We start from the raw sequence: 22,153 nt of genomic DNA, 5'->3' as shown, positions 1-22,153 counted from the left end.
GAATAAATTGGCAAAGCTCGGGGCGAATCTGGTCCCCATGGCCGTTCCCTTGATCTGCAAGAAAAATTTCTCTTGATATACGAAGTAATTGTTCTTTAAAACAAATAATATACACTCTAAAAGGAATTCCCTTTGTTTGTCTGGCATGTAGATGTCTTTTTTCAAATAGTATTCAATGGCTTTGATACCTAGATCATGAGCTATATTTGAATACAAAGCCGAGACATCACAAGTTAGCCATAAGAGTTTCCTATTTGCCCTCTTGATTTTAGAAATCTTGTAAATAAGATCCGGGGTATCTTGAATATATGAAGTTAAGGTGACCACTGATTTTTTTAGGAATTGGTCCACATATTCAGATAAATTGCATGTGAGGTTCCCAATGCCCGAAATAATGGGCCTACCCGGGGGATCCACCAGATTTTTGTGGATCTTCGGGAGGTGATAATAATATGCCAGATTCGGAGTGGTTGGGATTAAAAAATCCCTTTCTTTTTTAGTTAGAATACCTTCTAACCAACCACGATCCACCATTTTAACTAGACTAGCCAGAAATTTATTGGTGGGATTGAAAGTGAGAACCTTATAATATTGTTGATCATACAAAATCCTATCCGCTTCTCTAATATAATCTACACGGTTTTGTATAATTATGCCTCCGCCCTTATCAGCTTCTCTAATTATTATGTTATTATTTGAAGCTAGTTTAGATAGAGCTTTGATTTCATAAACATTCAAATTGGAATCTTTGGTTTTACCACCTGGTAATTTTCCAAAGTCTTCCAATACTAATTTCTGAAATAATTCGATGTTTAAACCTGCATTGGGTGGATTAAAATTTGATTTAGGGGCTAGATTTGAATGTATACAATCTTCAAAGAGATCAGCACAGAGAGTGTCTGGATCAAAATATATAATATCCATAGAAGGACGTTCACTCATATCATTTTTCCACCATTTACCCTGGAAAAAGAATATACCTTACAACCAGTTCTGCAGGTTGCGCAGAAACTGCACTGATTTGAAAACTTTTGATATACAGGCAAACCTCCTAAAGGAAAGATTTCTAGAGAAGAATTTCCCTATCAGTTTGATTGAGACTAGTTTTCTTAAAGCGAGAAAAAAATGCAGAGAGGACTTTTTTATTAAATACGCAGGGGCAAGCAAAGAAACTAATAAAGAAGACAATCCAAAAACTCCTATAAATCAAAACAACACTGGGGTTAGATTTGTTACACAATACAATAATAATCACAATAAGATTAAAGGCATTTTACAAAAATATTGGTACATCCTGGAGAACGATCCATTTCTTACAAACACACTAAGTAAGCAACCGGTGTGTACTTTCAGAAGAGCTCCCACTCTAAAAAATAAGTTGGCGCCCAGCAAAGTAGTCATGAAAGTACATCAGTCGAAACATAAAGCCAAGGGATGTAGTCTTGGGAATAGGGACTCTACAATACTAGGTAAACCAGGTTTTTTCAAATGCAATCGGGCACAATGTGGCCTGTGTGCTTTTACAAATCCAAATAGAACTGAATTTGTTTCATTTACCACCAAAGAAAAATTCAATATTAATTCACACTTTACGTGTGATTCTCCTTTTGTTGTATATCTCTTGGAGTGTGTGTGTGGGGTCCAATATGTGGGGAGGACCTCCAGGCCTATAAAAAAGAGGTGGGGCGAACACAAAAGAAATATAGAGAACAATATAAAAAATCATAGTGTCCCCAAACATGCTAGTCAGTGCCAATCCACATCATCCAATTGTTTTTCTATATTTCCAATAGAACAGATCCTACCAAAATGGGGCAGAAATAGGTTTCTGCATCTGAGACAAAGAGAGACTTTTTGGATATGGAAATTCCAAAGTTTGTCCCCCGGTGGACTCAATGCCAACATTGATATGGCAGCTTTTAACTAATTTTTAACTTCATGGTCATTTTTTTTATATATATTTTTATATATATATTTTTTATATATATTTTTTATACATATACATTATCACATATCATTTCTTAACATATATATTTCTTAAATTATACTATATTACATTTCTATATATGCAGACCACACGATATAGGGTTTCTGATGAAATTTTCTCCCCCACCATTGGCCCTTTAGGACGTTGACTACATTAATAGTTAAACACACAGTTGCATTACAGTATTATCATATGACGGGCATATTGTATTTTCACTGTTGATGCAATGTGTATTATCAATTCTTTTATGTTCAAGAGGTATGTGAAGTGTGCATATACATATATGCATGTACGGATATATTAGTTGGGTTTATACTTATACAATTACCCTTTGTGTGTATGTGCAGATCTATATATGCACATTTATCTATATATGTTTTGTGGATGAGCAATATTTATATTTACATATTTTCATTCAGTCCGACACTATGTAATTATTTTAAGAATACGAACAAAACACTGCATTTTATAGTTTTTTTTTTTTTTTTTATGAGGTTCTAATTTATAGCTCTATATTATGAGTTTTTATACTGTTTTATTTATACTACATGTGTTTTGATATAGAGACTTTTTTGTTCCATCTGTTTAGTTTTAGATTTGGAGGAGCGATGCGGGTGTTACCACTAATATGGCTAAACATTTATTTAACTTACCCGATATATACATATATTTACAGAACTAGTATATTCATATTCTTGATATATTATATTTCAAGATATACATAGATAACCTTTTTGAAATGCTCTGATGTTTGATCGGAGTACGGCCTTATTAAGGTTGTTTACTATCAATAGTAGCTTTTTAGTTACGTTATTGTTTGATCTTACACTGAGGCACGAATGCTGTGCTTATCATTGGATAACCAACCACCAATGGAAGCTCTACTGGTGGTCACACCCACACGCATGCGCTGCTCAATCTAGAGGACGCCGAGAATACGGCAATAAAAGTTCGTGGTTTTTATTATTATGTATATTGCACCTGAGGAAACGGTCAGGAGAGACCGAGAAACGTTGTGCTTATGTACCCCAAATAAAGTCTGTATGCTTTTACAAGACTTTTGCCACGAAGTATCTTTTATTTATTCATTCTATCTATCCATCTGATACATTGTATCTACACCAAAAGTGGATAGTTTAAGTTCAAGCCGGCTCTGTGGTAATTGCCATTGCTGGGTGCTGGTTTTTTGTCTGCCATCACGACCCTCACACTCCAGAGGACATCAGAGGACTTCTGAGATTTACCAGTGGGAGTTAGCTGGACGACTCGATTAATAGTCCAGAAGGCGTTTGTGACACTTTTCAAGTGTCTTACAGCTTGTAAGTACGGTCTTACTTTTTTAACTGGCGTGTTATACACATCTGATTGTGCACTATGGTGGCGCCTTCTTTCTTTATCATTCATTTCTGCAGAACATAACATCTTGGGACACCGACAAGAAATTCGAAGAAGCAGCTTGCCACCCGCTCCAGATTTCTGGATTTGGAATTGGACTAAATGAACTGTCCATTACAACGACCCCTTCACTTGTATCTATGGTTTGATTGAACTGGGTTTACAACCACATTGTTTTTTCATTTGTCACTTTTGTTTTTACATGTATAGGCGTTTTTACTTTGATGCACTATATATTCATAGATTTACTATATGTTCATAGATTTCCTATATATAGGTATTTGGCGCACTGATTTTTTTTCTATATAGGTACTGAAATCCTATTGGCTGTTCAAATCAGCCAATAGGATAAGAGCTACTGAAATTCTATTGGCTATTTAAATCAGCCAATAAAATTTCAGTAGCTTTCATCTTATTGGCTGATTTGAACAGCCAATAGGATTTCAGTAGCTCTCATCCTATTGGGTAGTTTAGGGTTTTTAGTGTTAGGTTATTTTATTTGGGGGGGCTTGGTGGGTGGGGGTTTTTACTGTTAGGGGGGGTTGTGTATTTTCTTGTAAAAGAGCTGATTATCTTGGGGCAATACCCTGCAAAAAGCCCTTTTAAGGGCTACAGTTTTTTAGATTAGGGGGTGTTTTTATTTGGGGGGGGCTTTTTTATTTTCATAGGGATTAGGTATAATTTTTGTAAAATTTGGTAATTTTCTTTATTATTTTCTGTAATCTTAGATTTTTTTATTTTCTGTAATTGTAGCTTAAAGGGACAGTCTACTCCAGAATTTTGATTAAACTGTCCCTTTAATTTATACTTAGTTTATTTGTATTTTTAAAGTAGTGTTAGGTTTTTTTAATTTAGTAGTAACTTTATTATTTAGTAAATTAGGTCATTTGGGTTCATTTAGGGGGTGTTAGGTTAGGGGGGTTAGGTTAGGGGGGGTTAGATTAGGGGTTAGGTTTATTGCGCTGTGGGCTTTGGCGGTTTAGGGGTTAATACTTTAATAGGTTTATTGCGTTGTGGGTTAATGGCGGATTAGGGGTTAATAGTTTTAATAGGTTTATTGCATTGTGGGTTAATGGCGAATTAGGGGTTAATAGTTAATAAGTAATTGCGGTGTGGGTTTGATGGCGGATATAGGGGTTAATAGTTTAATTAGGCATATTGCATTGTCGGTTTAGGGGTTAATACTTTTATTAGTTGCGGTGTAGGTTTGATGGCGGATATAGGGGTTAATAGTTTAATTAGGAATATTGCGTTGTGGGGGGTTGTCGGTTTAGGGGTTAATACTTTTATTAGTTGTGGTGTAGGTTTGATGGCGGATATAGGGGTTAATACACTTTATTAGTGATTGCTGTTGGGGATTGCGGTTGACAGGTAGATAGACACTGCGCATGCGTTAGGAGTTAGTTTATATTTTACAGGCAGTTACAGAAGTTACGGTGCTCCCATACTCAGCGCAAGGCCTGCTGCGGCTGCCTTGTATGGCGAGGTGAAAATGGAGTAAAATGTCTCCATTTTCGCCACGTAAGTCCTTGCGCTGAATATTGGATACCGATTTGTGACGCGGTCCCATGTTAGCTTATGGGAGTAATAATGGCAGACGACAGGTGAAATATACGTGCCGCATTTATATGCGGTGCCGTATATGTAATATCAAAATCACGTAAAAACCGGTGGCGCCGGATTTTGCGGGTGTTGCCACATATGTAATGGAGCCCCTGAAGGCTAACGCTAATTGGTATATTTACCCACTTGGCTTAAAGGGATATAAAACCCAAAAACATTTTTCATGATTCAGACAAAGCATACAATTTTTTTAAAAAAATTCCAATTTACTTCTATTATCAAGTTTGCTTCATTCCTTTTTATTCTTTTTTGAAGAGATATCTAGATAAGTAGCGTGCATGTGTCTGGAGCACTAAATGACAGGAAATTGTGCTGCCCTCTATTGCTCTTGCTAATGTATAACATTTTTGCAAAACTGCTGCCATATAGTGCTGCAGACACGTGCACACTCCTGAGCTCACCTTCCTGCTTTCCAACTAAGGATAACAAGAAAACAAAGAAAATTTGATAACAGAATTAAATTGGAAAGTTGTTTAAAATTGTATGCTGTATCTGAATCATGAAAGAAAAATGTGGGGTTATATGTCCCTTTAAGCTTGTAACAACTACAAAACAATTCACTTTATACTAACTGATTGGCCGATCACAATCCTTTAGTGAAACCTTTCTAGTGATTATCAGCAGAAAACATCATTAAAGTCTTCAAAGTTCCGATGTAGACAAATTGAACTCTCGCGATCGTGCACGCGATCGTGCACGCGATCTCGAGATTTAAATGATGGGATCGGAACAGGGGGCGTCCTTTCGACAATAGGCACGCCCTCCAGACCTTGATCCCATCCTGGAAGCGCCGTTAGATTCAGGACAGCCAAACGGCTAGGACGTTCTATTCCACCCTAACGGCGCTAAAGCCCGGCGTGGTTAGGACGAAATAAAACATCATAACCGTGTTTAAAGGTTAAAAAAAAAATGTTTGGACTTGATTGATATATGATTCTATAGCAAGACAACAGAAATGGAATTACAAGGTATTTACCATCTTTGTAACCCAATATTAATTGGAGTTACTTAAAAAATTAAAGGGATATTCTAGTCAAAATTATACTTTCATGCTTGAAATTCTGGAGTAGACTGTCCCTTTAAACCTCTGTGTCTAATAAGGTTGAGAAGCACAGATTAAATAACATTCATTTATATGAGTTGCCTGTGTTGCCCCTAACACAACATACCTGCATATTGTGGTTTAATTCTGGGTCACTTCAGTGCAACTTGCAGTACAGTAAGAAAACATTCATTTGGTGTAGCCTTCTGTGTTTATTTATAGCATTAGTACAACATTGTGTTTACACACATATGTCTGCCTGTCTACAGAGCAATTTGTGCAAATGTATGAGAGGCAGCAACAGTAAATCATGGTGGTGATACTGGTGCCTCACAAGCTGTCAGTTGCAGCTCCTCCTGTCTATCTGGTATGCAGGGATCACAGCCTGGAGCTGTCAACAGAGGCTCCGCCTGCCCCTGTGTTAACCTCTTAGGTATGGAGTGGAATATGTTATGTGCGTGTCTGTTTGTAAGCAATGCATTGCTGTATATTGTGTGTGCATGCAAGACATTGCATTACAGTGGGTGTGGGTAATCAAGACATTGTAGTACAAAGTGTGTGTGTGTTTTTGTGTACATAAAGGCAAGATATTGCAGTACTGTGTGTGTGTGTGGTACAATCTATGTCTGAGTGTGTGCAATCAAGACATTGCAGTACAGTGTGTGTGTGTGGTACAATGTATGTGTGTGTAAGTGTGTGTGTAGGCAAGACATTGCAGTACAGTGTGTGTGTATGTTTGTGGTACAGTGTATGTGTGAGTGTGTGTAGGCAAGACATTGCAGTACAGTGTGTGTGTGTATGTTGGTGGTACAGTGTATGTGTGAGTGTGTGTAGGCAAGACATTGCAGTACAGAGTGTGTGTGTGTGTGTTTAAATGTGTATGTTTGTGGTACAGTGTATGTGTGAGTGTGTAGGCAAGACACTGCAGTACAGATTGTGTGTGTGTTTGTAGTACAGTGTATGTGTGAGTAGGCAAGACATTGCAGTACAGTGTGTGTGTAAGTGTGTATGTTTATGGTACAGTGTATGTGTGAGTGTGTAGGCAAGACACTGCAGTACAGATTGTGTGTGTGTTTGTGATACAGTGTATGTGTGAGTGTGTGTAGGTAAGACATAGCAGTACAGTGTGTTTGTGTAAGTGTATATCTTTGTGGTACAGTGTATGTGTGAGTGTGTGTAGGCAAGACACTGCAGTACAGTTTGTGTATGTATGTTTATGGTACAGTGTATGTGTGAGTGTGTGTAGGCAAGACACTGCAGTACAGTTTGTGTATGTATGTTTGTGGTACAGTGTATGTGTGAGTGTGTGTAGGCAAGACACTGCAGAACAGTTTGTGTATGTATGTTTGTGGTACAGTGTATGTGTGAGTGTGTGTAGGCAAGACACTGCAGTACAGTTTGTGTATGTATGTTTGTGGTACAGTGTATGTGTGAGTGTGTGTAGGCAAGACACTGCAGTACAGTTTGTGTGTGTATGTTTGTGGTACAGTGTATGTGTAAGTGTGTGTAGGCAAGACACTGCAGTACAGTTTGTGTGTGTAAGTGTGTATGTTTGTGGTACAGTGTATGTGTGAGTGTGTGTAGGCAAGACACTGCAGTACAGTTTGTGTATGTATGTTTGTGGTACAGTGTATGTGTGAGTGTGTGTAGGCAAGACACTGCAGTACAGTTTGTGTATGTATGTTTGTGGTACAGTGTATGTGTGAGTGTGTGTAGGCAAGACACTGCAGTACAGTTTGTGTGTGTATGTTTGTGGTACAGTGTATGTGTAAGTGTGTGTAGGCAAGACACTGCAGTACAGTTTGTGTGTGTGTAAGTGTGTATGTTTGTGGTACAGTGTATGTGTGAGTGTGTGTAGGCAAGACACTGCAGTACAGTTTGTGTATGTATGTTTGTGGTACAGTGTATGTGTAAGTGTGTAGGCAAGACACTGCAGTACAGTTTGTGTGTGTGTAAGTGTGTATGTTTGTGGTACAGTGTATGTGTGAGTGTGTGTAGGCAAGACACTGCAGTACAGTTTGTGTATGTATGTTTGTGGTACAGTGTATGTGTAAGTGTGTGTAGGCAAGACACTGCAGTACAGTTTGTGTGTGTGTAAGTGTGTATGTTTGTGGTACAGTGTATGTGTGAGTGTGTGTAGGCAAGACACTGCAGTACAGTTTGTGTATGTATGTTTGTGGTACAGTGTATGTGTGAGTGTGTGTGTTTGTGGTACAGTGTATGTGTGAGTGTGTGTAGGCAAGACACTGCAGTGCAAATTAAAGTGTGTGTGTGTGTGTATAAACAAGGCTGTAGACATTGCTCTGGATTCCATTCCTGTGAGTGTTGTGTGTAAACATTACAAGCATTGCAAAAGGTTCCATTCCTATTCTGATCTGTATGTTCATAAATGTGTTTGCAGGAAAAAGGGATTGTTAGGTTTTAAGCTGAAATACAGATCTTCAAAAGCCTATTTGTGTCACTTGTAGATTATTGATATCAGTGATGCAGTGTAGTATTATGTCTGTGCAGCTTTATCATGCTCCTCCCAGACAGATACAGTAGGTGTGTGACTACCTCACAGTAGGCCCAGCCTGCCCTGCTCACACCCCTCTCCTACCTGTAGAGCAAGATTTGCAGTTAAACTGAGAATCTGCTGCTCCCAAAACTTGTGCAGCCAACACCTAGAGAGGCTCAGGGGACATCACACGGAGAGTGACACCCTTTAGTACGGAAGCTTCAGAACATCTCAGCTTGTCCTGGTTAGGGGACTTACCTGACTGACACAGGATCCTAGAAAACCAATACACTCCTGAAATTGCACTGCGACTGCAGATCTGCACAGAGACAAAATGAGCTCCTTGTTTAAAAAGCGAACCACAGGCAAATACAGCCCTAACAGTACTGTTCAACCCAAACTGTGAGTATTTCACCTGATCACTGATAGAGTTATTCAGAAATCATACAACAAGAGTTATGTCTGCAGACTGGTTACTCACTCACTGTTCCTTCTTTTAATTCAAGACAACAATATATGGGGCAGAGAAGGCTCAACCTGTTATGGATTACAGACAGACTTGTAGTCCTATAGATAGATAGATAGATAGATAGATAGATAGATAGATAGATAGATAGATAGATAGATAGATAGATAGATAGACAGACTGACAGATATATGACAGCAAGTTAGTTAGATAGATAGATAGATAGATAGATAGATAGATAGATAGATCATTGTGACTATAAATGGTACATGTTTTATGTGACATTAAACTTATTTAAAATGGATGTAATAAGGTGTTAAATATTTGGTAGTAGTATTTTATGAGAATTGTGTGAACTAAAACATCCTTGTTACTCTTTGTTGCTGTACTTGTTATATACTAAGATGGATATTTATTCTTTAGTAAGTCGTCTCTATCTTGGCTTCTGCCCTGCTTATGTAGAGAAGAAGCACATACTTGTGAACTGCTGTATTATTTCATTACAGTTTTGACACTGGAATAAAGTCCAATAAAATAAAATGGAAGCACAGCAGCTAGATACATAGTTGCAATATATAAACATGTACATTAAAATACATTGCTAACTCTTCTTTAATGTGTTGCCACAAATGTTATATGTGAAATTTATATCAGTTCAGATGGGCATGATATATATATACAGGTAGCCCTCAGTTTACGCTGGGGTTAGGTTCCAGAAGGAATGGTTGTAAATCGAAACTGTTGTAAATTGAAACCCAGTTTATAATGTAAGTCAATGGGAAGTGAGGGAGTTAGGTTCCAGGCCCCTCTCAAAATTGGCATAAGTAACACCTAATACATTATTTTTAAAGCTTTGAAATTAAGACTTTAAATGCTAAACAGCATTATAAACCTAATAATATAATCACACAACACAGAATATATCATTAAACTAAGTTAAATGAACAAAAACATTTGCTAAACAGCATTATAAACCTAATAAAATAATCACACAACACAGACTTTACTTGCATTTTTCTGCAAACAGTTCTTTCTATGCATTTCAATCTGGACTGATTTATAGACAGAAAGATCTTGTTCCTTTGCAAGCTGCTTGACAGCTCAGGTCTGGTTAAACTGATTAATTTCAGCTTGCTTGGCTTGCATATCTTTGCTGCAACACAAGTGGACAGCTCCACCTACTGGCTATTTTAATCAATGCACTGCTTCTCAATGCTTTTCAATAGCAGTCACATGACTGAAAAAAAGGTTATTATTCTGAAACGGTGCAAATTGAACCGTTGTAAACCGAGGGCCACCTGTATATATATATATATATATATATATATACACACACACTCTCTCACACACACACACACATATGAGAATTATTTAGTATATCTACTATTTTAAGGTGATCTATTTTCTCTATTCAGGTTAACTGACCTATAACAAGGTCGTAGCAATTAAGGGACACTAAACCCAAAAATGTTCTTTCATGATTCAAGTATAGAATATAATTTTAAACAACATTCCAATCTACTTGTATTATCTCATTTGCTTCATTCCTTAGATATTCTTTGTTGAAGAAATAGCAATGCACATGTGTGAGCCACTCACACGAGGCATCTATGTGCAGCAACCAATCAGCAGCTACTGAGCCTATCTAGATATGCTTTTCAGCAAAGCATATAAAGAGAATTAAGCAAATTAAATAAGTAAATTAGAAAGTTGTATGCTCTTTCTAAATCATGAAAGAAAAAATTTGGGTTTCATGTCCCTTTAAGCCCAAATACTGTGACGTTTAAAGTTAGATTTAAGTATTAAATGTACATAACAGTAATATTTACATTTAATATAATTAGCATTAAAGACCAAAAAATATCATACACTTTTGACATCAGCAGCACTTAGTGTGCATGTGGAGTGACAAAAGCCCATGCACAGGACATACTCCTGTATGCAGGGACAGAAATACAACTGCAGCATCCCTAGGCTCAAGTTAATTACATGTGTCTTTTCATCCTGTATTTGCCAATTGATGTAGCCACAAACATAGCTACATACAATTACCAGCTTACAAACATATATTTACTCAGGAAGTGCAAATACATTCCTCAAATCTATGCACAGAACAAGTAATGAAAGATACATCATGCGATTTTAAGCTACTTTCTAATTTACTCCTATTATCAAATTTTCTTCGTTCTTTTGGTATCTTTATTTTAAAAAGCAGGAATGTAAAGCTGAGGAGTCTGCCCATTTTAGGTTCAGCACCCTGGATAGCGCTTGCTTATTGGTGGATACATTTAGCCACCAATAAACAAGTATAACCCAGTTGCTGAACCAAAAATGGGCTGGCTCCTAAGCTTTACATTCCTGCTTTTTTTTAAATAAAGATAGCAAGAGAACGAAGAAAAAATTATAATAGGAGTAAATTACAAAGTTGCTTAAAATTCATGATCTAGCTGAATCACAGAAATCTAACATTTTAAATAGCAGTTTGTAGACTGTTCTATTATTAGTCTGATGATTAATATGTAAAGGGAATATATATCAAAATTAATCCCTGGGAGCTGGGAGGTGTGATATTATCCATTGTGTAAAAAAAAAGTTATGTAAGAAGAGACAGTGTAATAGATAGTAAATTGTCAACACCCTTAATGTATACTGTGGCTGGGCAGGGAGCTTTTTTGAGATCAGTTAAAACACTGAATTCCACAGGTGGAACAGATAATTATTAATATACATTTGCATCACTATGGAAAGGTTTTATATAACAGATGTTACCACCATTCTGACAATACAAAATATAATAACCTATGTGTATCTAGACTACAGACATATGTGATTGCATTATTGCAAGAATTGTGTACATTTTGAGAGCTAGTTAAAACATTCTTCACAGAAAGTCAAAGTTGATAAAACCAGAAATTATTTTTTTTTTCTTCAAGTGTCTATGATAAATTTGTAAGCAAATTTAATTGTAACTTAATCACAAATGTTACCCATTAGCTTCCATATATGGTATCAATGTGAATTGTTTGTATTTCTATTTATTAAAGGGACAGTAAAGTCAAAATTAAAGTTTAATGATTTGGATAGAACATGCAATTTTAAACAGATTTCTAATTTACTTCTGTTATTAAATTTGCTTTGTTCTTTTGTGGGGCGAATTATCAAGGGCTGAGTGGCCCCTGATCCTCTGTTTCTGCGCGAGCGTTCAGGCTCGCCGTAAACAGCAGTTAAGAAGCAGCAGTCTTAAAGTGAATGTAAATTTTGATGCTAAAGTGCCCGGTTTTTAAAACTTTGATTAAAAACAGGGGCACTTTAATTCATCAATATATTCATTTCACTCCTGTTGTGAAAATAAACTTACTTTTTAATCTTCACAGCAGCTCCAGATTCCTCCACCTGTTTCAAAGCCTCTTCCTGGGTCTAAAATGAGGTATCTGGCTTCCTCCAATCACAGCAGTGAATCAGACACTGAATCCCCCGGGGGGGAATCTGTGATTGGAGGATGACCTATCAATCATTTCTGACATCAGAAATGGCTTGTGAGACCGGAGGAAGCAGCAGCTACTGTGAAGTTTAAAAGGTAAGTTTTTTGTCACAACAGGAGTGAAATGTAAATTTTGATGAATTAAAGTGCCCCTGTTTTTAATCAAACTTTTAAAAACCGGGCACTTAAACATCAAAATTTACATTCACTTTAAGACCACTGCTCCTTAACTGGTCTGCAGTGCCACCTCTGAGTGGCGGACAACAATCAACCCGATCAAATACGATTGGGTTGATTGACACCCCTTGCTAGCGGCCGATTGGTTTGTAGAGCATTCAGCGTCGTTAACTCTTCAATAAAAGATACAAAAAGAACAAAGCAAATTTGATAACAGAAGTAAGTTGGAAAGTTTTTTGTTAAATTTGCAACTGGCTGACTATTCAATGTGAATACAATATAGGTATAAATGTAGCTTTATGTCTTTTCTCTTTGTTCTGAATAACACAATTTTAAAATGTCTTCAAATTCACTGTCAACAAGTAAAAGGTTCCAGTAACATAGTAGATGAGGTTGAAAAAAGACCGAAGTCCATCGAGTTCAACCTATACAAATCTAAAATATATACAAAAGCTCCAGTTAAGCTTAAATAATCCCACTAAAAGGTGACCCATTTAATACTAGCAATCATATCCATGAATTTTGTTTATAGACAGAAAAGTATCCAAACAATGTTTAAATGTATCTAGGGTATTGGCATTCACTACCTCCTTTGGTAATGAGTGCCACAATTTAATTGCTCTAACCGTGAAAAAAACATTTCCCTTCATTTGAAAAAGCATAGACATCCTTATTATACATGGCCCCATCCTTTATATATGTTTAGAGACATTTTTGCAATATTTTGTTTAGTTTAAATGTTCATTTTAAACACAGAGTTGCATCCATGGGCCATAGGATTGCAGTCTAATGAACACACTTCAAAGAAAATATTTAAAATATTGTCAGTATGGGTTTTACATCTGTGCTCAAACTGGGGCATCTTGAAAATCTGGTCTTCTGTTTAAAGACTGGAATTTGCCACATACTTAGTAATATAATGTAGTTAGAGTCTAGATTTTTTATTTTTTTTTACAGAAGGACTTTGAATAAATAATTTAGGCAGGACATTGTCACTGATGCAATAATTACAGTTGGGGTCAAAATTTGGAATGATCTTTTCTAAAACAACAGATCATTTGAAATTTGTCAGATACAAATATATTACACCTAATATATGAGGGCTGTATGGAAAGTAATGCAAAAATGGACATAACTTTTTTATTAACTGCTGTAGATCGTTCAAATGGTGCATGTTGTTGGAGTAACTCTTCTTCTATACAAAGGTGCTACTCAACATAGTCTCCATTACAAGCGATGCATTTTCACCATCGTTGAACCCAACTCTCGAATTCTCTTTGAAAAAATTCAGGTGTGCACTGTTGTACCCACTTCTTCACAGCCATTTTCACCTCATCTGTGTCATCAAATCATTGTCCTTGAAAACTGTCCTTCATTGGACCGAACAGGTATAAGTCCCACATTTCATCTCCTGTCACCAGATCGGAAAAAGATGTGTCTTCATTGGCTTCAAACGTTTCAAGCAGATCATAGCAGACTTCCACCCATCTCTCCTTCATATCGGGTGTCAACTGCTGAGGTACACACTTCACACAAGCTTTCTGATACCCTAAGTTTCCCACCATCTTCTGTATGGCATTGTGACCACCGTTCAGTTGTGGAGCAAGCTCACGGATTGTGACACGCCTGTCTACGCGACAATTCGTGTCAGTGGTCACGGTTGACGGTCAGACACTGAGTGGTTTATCTTCAATGCTGGATTCCCCTTCTGTAAATTTCTTCATCCATCTGTGCACATTGCTCTTGACCATGGTGTCATCTCCATACACATTCTGTAGTCTTCTGTGGCTGTTGGAAAGCCTGCACCCCTCATTCATCAAAAACTCAATGACAGCAAGTTGCTTCTTTTTGGAATCCATTATTTACCTGCAAGGAAGAAAAAGATTCTGAAACACCTGTATAGAGCAAGAGTCACTCCAATAACATGTGCAATTTGAATGACCTACATCAGTTAATACAAAAGTTATGCCCACTTTTGCATTACTTTTGTTACAGCCCTCGTACATGTATACTATTTGCACACACACATGTATATATCTATGTTTTAGGGTGCTACTATATATATGATTTACAGTTGTAATATTGTAGGCATTCACATCTTCTGTTTTTCAATAAAAAAATATAAATTGAGGATTTTAATTTACTGAACAATTTTTCCAAAAGACTTGAAGTTGAAAGTAAATTAGAAGGACATATTATTGAAGGACATTGCCATAGTCTAAAACAGGAGTTGACCGTTTTTTTAAGAGAGGGCAAGAATGAACTAATTGCATAGTAATTCTTTCTTGAGTTTAGTTTATAACTAGAAGAAGAGCAAGTTATTTCTGGAGTTCAGTTAGTAATGAGTTCAGGCACAGATGTTGGATGAAAAATTCTTGCTTGCTATCTGTGTTCCATTTTATCTCAAAAGTGTTCAGTGGGGTTGAGGTCAGGGCACTGTGCAGGTAACTTGAGTTTCTCCACACTAAACTCATCAAACCATGTCTTCATGGACCTCTCTTTGGGCACAGTCATTCTGATACAGGAAATAGCCTTCCCTTATTTTTTGCCATGAAGTATAAGTACCCAATTGCCTAACATGAAATTTATATACTTTAAGTTTATACTGTAGCATTAAGATGACCCTTCGCTGAAATTAAAGGGACATAAAACAAGTTGAGATAGAGACAAAATATAATAATATGTACGCTAATTATTTTACCTGCAAATTTATACTGCAGTGCCTCGCCATTAACCCTTTCTTTTAAGTTTCTGAATTGTACAGCTTTAACCCCCCCACACACACACACACACACAATTCCTTATATGGCTGTATCAATCTCCACCTTTGCTTTGGTAGAATACAAGACTTTAACACTCATTATCTGCTGGAGCATGTCTAGAAGTAAATAATCTGCTGTGAACTCAGTTGAAATGCCTAGATCTCAGCAGGTTTTTATGGCACTTTAAGGGCCCTAGCTGAAATCCTGCAAAAAACAACCCCAGACCATTAACCCTCATTCAACAAGCTTTACAGTAGGCACTATACATTCAGGTAGATAGCATTATTTTGGCATCTGCCACACCCAGATTCTTCTATCAGACTGCTAGATAGTGAAGCATGATTCACCACCCAAGAGTACACACTTTGTGCATGTTGATGTGAGGTTTGTGCACAGCTGCTTGTCCATGGAAACCCATTTCATGAAGCTCCCAACCCAAAGTTCTTGCACTGATGTTGCTTCCAGAGGTGGTTTGAAACTTTGTAGGGAGTGATGCAACAGATTATAGGCAATTTAATGCACTTAGCAGCTCCGCTCTGTGAGTTTACATGGTCTACCAACTTGTGCCTGGGCTGGTATTGCTTCTAGATGCTTCCACAATAACAGCAATTACAGTTGACCAAGATAGAAATGTCACAAACTGACTTGTGACAAAGGTGCCATCCTATGACAGTGCCATCTTTAAAGTCATTGAGCTCTTCAGTATGATCAATTGTACTGTCAATATTTTTCAATGGAGATTTCATGGCCATATGTTGGATTTAATTTAGATTGTAAGATAAAAAGTATAATTATAAATTTAATTTTATTATATTAAATATTAAAACAACTTTGCATTTTATTTGTAATGATTTATTGCCTATTTTCCCTGTAATTTAACGGTGTCTTTCCAAATCATGTGACAATTGGAATTACATACTACAGACTTCACAAGGCTAACACTGCAACATTCTACACAATGATTGTTTGAGCAACTAATTTATATCTTACCCAGAGGTATGATTATAGTATTGTGGTGTCCATTTTTATGGAAACTGACTTGATCATAATTATTATTATTATTATCGGTTATTTGTAGAGCGCCAACAGATTCCGCAGCGCTAATTCTTGAGAAAACATATCTAATGATTTTCAAAATAAAATAACTGTTAAAGTAATAGGGAGATTTCTTAGTAAAAAAAATAATTTGACACATTTTTCTTCAGGCCAACCTTTGCATTGAATACATCATTATGTATTGTTTTTGTTTAGTGCTTAGTGTCCCTTTAAACCTACACTAACTTGTGATTATGTTTTAATGAAAAGGTTAGCTGGCTTGCTTCCATATTAAAGTGCTCAAATACATAAAAATACTGTTAAAGGAACATGACATCTCAAAGTTGATGCAGCATAGCTATAAAAAGCTGACTAGAAAATATCCCCTGAGCATCCCTATGTAAAAAAGGAAGACTTTAAGCAGCCAATCAGGATGCCTAGCCCCAGAATTTGCAAGGCAGCGAGTATCTGGCATATGCAGACACAGTCATGCATATTTCCTCCTCAGTTTAAAGGGATATTAAACCCAATGTTTTTCTTTTATGATTCAGATAGAGTATGCAATTTTAAGCTACTTTCTAATTTACTCCTATTATCATTTTTTTTCTTCATTCTCTTGATATCATTATTTGAAAAAGCAGCCACCAAACAGCAACACTACCCAGGTGCTGAACCAAAATTGTCCAGCTCCTAAGCTTAAATCCCTGCTTTTTAAATAAAGATACCAAGAGAACAAAGAAAATGTGATACTAGGAGTAAATTAAAAAGTTCCTAAAAAGTACATGCTCTCTCTGAATCATGAAAGAAAAAGGATGTTTACTTTGACTATGAAATTTCACGAGATCACAGTAAAGCAAAGTGTGACATGCGGCTGATAGGAGCTGAAGGATAACTGTTCACAGAGCACTTGCTTTTGTGAACTGAAGAAGTTTTGAGGTAAAATAACTCCCTTTTTTATATATAGATGTAAAGGTAATATTTTTTTATCAGCTTTATACAGTTATGTTGCATCACGTTCAACTGATTTAGCATATGGATATTATGTCCCTTTAAATGAATTATGTAATGCGGGAAACTGGATGAGCACATCAATGACGTTACATTACATTAGCAGGCGCCCCACTCCTTACCTTATGTAGTTGATAATCATAGGAGAATATATTATAAATGTTATAACAGCTGATACTGTAAATTGTCATACAATACAATACAATATAACCACTATATAATAATGGAGTTTATGTTCCACAGAAAGTCACTTGCTATACAAAGTGTTGCACTGTGTTTGGACGATTTATTTTCGTGTTTCATGTGTTTTGACATTTTAAAGGCACCCTTTGAGTGCTAAGCACTTTCCCACCTGGGTGCTAAGCTGATTTGAGTTTTTTTTTAATTTTTTTAAATATATATTCAGATCCCCAAGACTTTGAAAGGATAGGCGATTACCTTTCCAACGATGGGTTTTGGGGGTGCCTGAGATACAGACTTTTTAGCAGCATGCCCCATTTCCCTATACTTGTCATTGTGATTTTTAAATAAAGTTGCGCAGTGACATCATCACGTCATTGCGCATGACGTCACCACGCAAAACGTGAAGCCTTGGCGATGCCTGTCACTATACAGGCCCGATCGCCGGGTAGGTGCGGATGGGAGCCCCCAGATCTCTCTCAAGGTGGGAGAGTGCTAGCGACAGAGCCGTCATTAGCACTCAGGGGGTTAAACAAACCATTTAAAGGGACATGAAACAAAAAAATGCATGCATTTTTAAACATCTCTCTAATTTACTTCTATTATCATATTTTCTTCATTCTTTTGAAATCTTTTGATGAAAGAAAAAAAAAGGTCAGAAGCTTGTACAAGTCTGGGTCACTATACGGCAGCAGTCTGCAATAATGTTATCCATTTGCAAGAGCATTACATTTAATTAAAAATGATACTAAGACTTAACATTGTTTCCAGAACTAAAAAGTAGATTTGTCTTTCATCGACAGGCTTTTAAAGGGATAGATAGGCTCAGTAGCTGCTGATTGGTTGCTGCACATAGATGCCTTGTGTGATTGGCTCACCAATATGCATTTCTATTTATACAACAAAGGATATCTAAAGAATGAAGTAAATTAGATAATAGAAGAAAATTTGAATGTTGTTTGAAATTGTATTCTCTATCTGAATCATGAAAGAAACTTTTGGGCTTTAATGTCCCTTTAATTTATGCCAAGCTACTACCTAAATAGATTTGGTGTTTGAATACTGGTGCACAGGTCCTCACAGCATATGTGCATATGTAACTGAAAAAACAATAATAACTTTTACTAGAAGCATTTCTACTAATGGAAGTGTTTTGCAAAGTGTTTCTATTTAAAGCTGCAATACACTCATGCACACTGCAGTTTTGTCCTTTTCTCCCCTTAGTTGTAAGTTTGTTTAGGAAGAATCATAACTGCCTCATGTGTCTCTGCTATATAGAAACAAAAAAGGTACAAGGGTCACAAATAAATAAGTCATAAGTGGCTTCTCTGCCTCTTTAAAAAGTTGTGACATTGTGTAAGAGCCATCACATTTAATCATTGCTTATATGGAATTGTCATAGCGTCGTCCATTGGTGATAAATGCCTTTCTAAGCTTAGGAAATATGTTCCTCTGTTCGCAGTGCCAAATCGCTCTGAAATAATCAGTCAGCATCTGCAGAGTGAGCAGTTTACATTATTGTAGGAAACCTGCAAGCTGAACCATATCATATTTAGATTTAAAATGTTTCAGATTTTCCTGATTTGGTAGACAAAATCATTTTAAAAGTTTTATAAAAAGATCCATTTGAATAATAAGAGACTTTAAGCTTATGATAAAAAGACAGACAGATGAATAAAGCCATCCAAAAAAGTGACCAGTCATCTTAGTAAAAATAAATACATTGTTTTGAAGTTCAGGGACCTAAAGGGACACTGAACCCAATTTTTTTTCTTTCATGATTCAGATAGGACAGGCAATTTTAAACAACTTTCTAATTTACTCCTATTATCAATTTTTCTTCATTCTTGTGGTATCTTTATTTGAAAAAGCAGCAACGTAAGCTTAGGATCCAGCCCATTTTTGGTTCAGAACCCTGGGTAGCGCAAGAACTGAACCAAAAATGGGCCGGCTCCTAAACTTACATTCCTGCTTTTCAAATAAAGCTACCAAGAGAACAAAGAAAAATTGATAATAGGAGTAAATTAGAAAGTTGCTTAAAATTGCATGCTCTATCTGAATCATGAAAGAAAAAAATGTGTGTTTAGTATAATAATAATTGGTATGTTTATCATATTTGCATTCCTTTGGCCAGTTGGGGACAGATAAATATGAGCTTCTGCCCTGATCAAGCAACCACTGTGTAGAATGTTGTAGGGTCAACGTTCTGAATCCTGCAGGATTTTCTCCAGTGTCTCTAATGCAGCGGAAAACCACAATTTCTAAAGCTAAAATACAGTAAAACATAGCAAAATGAATACTGAAATTACATTACACAGTTGTTTTACTAAGAACCATTAAACATTGTATGAGGAATTTAATTTTATGTTTAATGACCCCTTAATACATGGTTTGCAACAACAATGGAGCCAGGTTGCCATGACATCCAAGACAAGGCTTGGGATCCAGGTTGCCATGACATCTAAAACAAGGTTTGGGAGCCAGGGTGTCATGGCTACTAGAATTTTACTTCTGACTCCTATTTTTTTCGGTTTTATATAACTATATGCAAAAGCCCTATCTTGACACCTAAAATAAAAATCTACCTCTAGCTCTTCAATTTTAATAGTCAAGTCATTATCAAGAATTTTATTCCTGGCTCCTAACTTTTGAGATTATTTTTATATAAAATACCATTCCTTGGCTGCTGAAAGATATGTGGCTGTTTTTCCATTCCCTGTACTAAATAACATTATAATATGCTAGTTATGCTATTTAATAAGACAGTAACTTGACTTCCTTCCTGGCCAAATGTCTTCTGGACAGAAAATAGGAACCTGCTGATTTCATGTTTGTGCTTTTGTGACTTTCATAGATTATGTGCAACCTCATAACCTGGGTTTCTAGCACCAATGGGGCACATTACACTAGAAATCCTTCTAGGACTTTGTGTCTCACAGTGGCTTGCTTCCCAAAGAAAATACCTCCCTTAATATCATAGAAGAAGCCTTTGTCTGACAAACTGTAGCCATTGTGTCAGAGCGAACCACACATTTGTTTTTATTACAGCAGACCCATTAAACAATGCTTTGGTAGGCTTGGCTGTTGTCAGAGGCACTTTGTCCTTTGTTTTGAAATAAGGTTATTGGCTTTGGATGAACATTAAGGGATATGAATGAGAATTAATCCTGGTTACTTACATCTTTTTAAATTCCAGTCAATAGCTTGGTGTGTGATGCTGAATTTCTGAATATGTAATACGCGGTAATCATTCTAGTGTAAATCGCAAATTGCGCTCAAGTGACCGCATTTACTTTCAACACGTAAGCCAGATGAGCGCAAACCCCTTATCACTAACGTGCAAACATCTGCGCCTCACTCATATTCTGGCCCATTGTACACTAATGTGTATGTTGCAATATATTGTATTAAAACTGCTTCATAATATAGACAGAAAAAACAAATCACATTTTGCTTAAAGGAATACTAAACCTAAATTTTCTTTCTTTCATGATTCAGATGCAATTTTAAGCAACTTTCTTATTTACTTTTATTATCAATTTTTCTTCAGTCTCTTGGTATCTTTTTTTGAAAAGCAGAAATTAAAGCTTAGGAGCCGGCACATTTCAGGTTTAGCACCTGGGTAGTGCTTGCTGATTGGTTGCTAAATGTAATGTTTTACAAAGAGAACGAAGAAAAATTGATAACAGGAGTAAATTAGAAAGTTGCTTAAAGGACCAGTCAACACTGTAGATTTGCATAATCAACAAATGCAAGATAACAGGACAATGCAATAGCACTTAGTCTGAACTTCAAATGAGTAGTAGATTTTTTTTTCTGACAATTTTAAAAGTTATGTCTTTTTCCACTCCCCCTGTACCATGTGACAGCCATCAGCCAATCACAAATGCATACGTGTACCATGTGATAGCAATCAGCCATTCACAAATGCATACACACTTATTCTTGCACATGCTCAATAGGAGCTGGTGACTCAAAAAGTTTAAATATAAAAAGACTGTGCACATTTTGTTAATGGAAGTAAATTAGAAAGTTGATTAAAATAGCATGCTCTATCTGAATAATGAAAGTTTAATTATGATTGAGTGTCCCTTTAAAATTGCATGCTCTATCTGAATCATAAAATAAAAAAAAATTGGGTTTAGTGTCCCTTTAAAAGAATACTGGCACAATATAATAATAAATATGTATCCATTATTCACTTAATGTATCAACCAAGTTAGTTTTAAGCATAATAATGTTTTCCATGAAAATGCTAATTACATACTTTTATTTTCAAGTGCAAAATAATTAATACTATTAACGTAAATCAACATTATAGCCATTGGCGCCAATTTATCAAGGTCTGTTGGTCTGGACAGGTCCGACAGACCTCGCTGAATACAGCTCACAAGAGCTGCTGGTGCAACGCCGCCCCTGCAGATTCGCCGACAGTGCGGATCAGGTCCGACAGACATCGCTGAATACGGCGAGCAATACGCTCGCCGTATTCAGCATTGC

The 22,153-nt window shown here is 36.5% G+C and overlaps 1 protein-coding gene across 1 annotated transcript in view; it reads left to right on the top strand.

Annotated features, from left to right (window-relative positions):
* The first annotated feature begins 8,653 nt into the window (after positions 1 to 8,653).
* The window catches only part of PPL (periplakin), a 173,873-nt gene continuing 160,373 nt past the window's right edge, over positions 8,654 to 22,153 (top strand). The window contains exon 1 of the mRNA XM_053694509.1: positions 8,654 to 8,946. Coding sequence (XP_053550484.1) covers positions 8,879 to 8,946 — 68 coding nt within the window. The 5' untranslated portion in view covers positions 8,654 to 8,878. The remainder of the gene's footprint in view (positions 8,947 to 22,153) is intronic.

This window comes from Bombina bombina, chromosome 11 (genome assembly GCF_027579735.1).
Source record: "Bombina bombina isolate aBomBom1 chromosome 11, aBomBom1.pri, whole genome shotgun sequence".
Lineage (NCBI taxonomy): Eukaryota > Metazoa > Chordata > Amphibia > Anura > Bombinatoridae > Bombina > Bombina bombina.
Note: the sequence above shows the minus strand (reverse complement) of the source record. Positions and strands in the feature narration are given on the sequence as shown.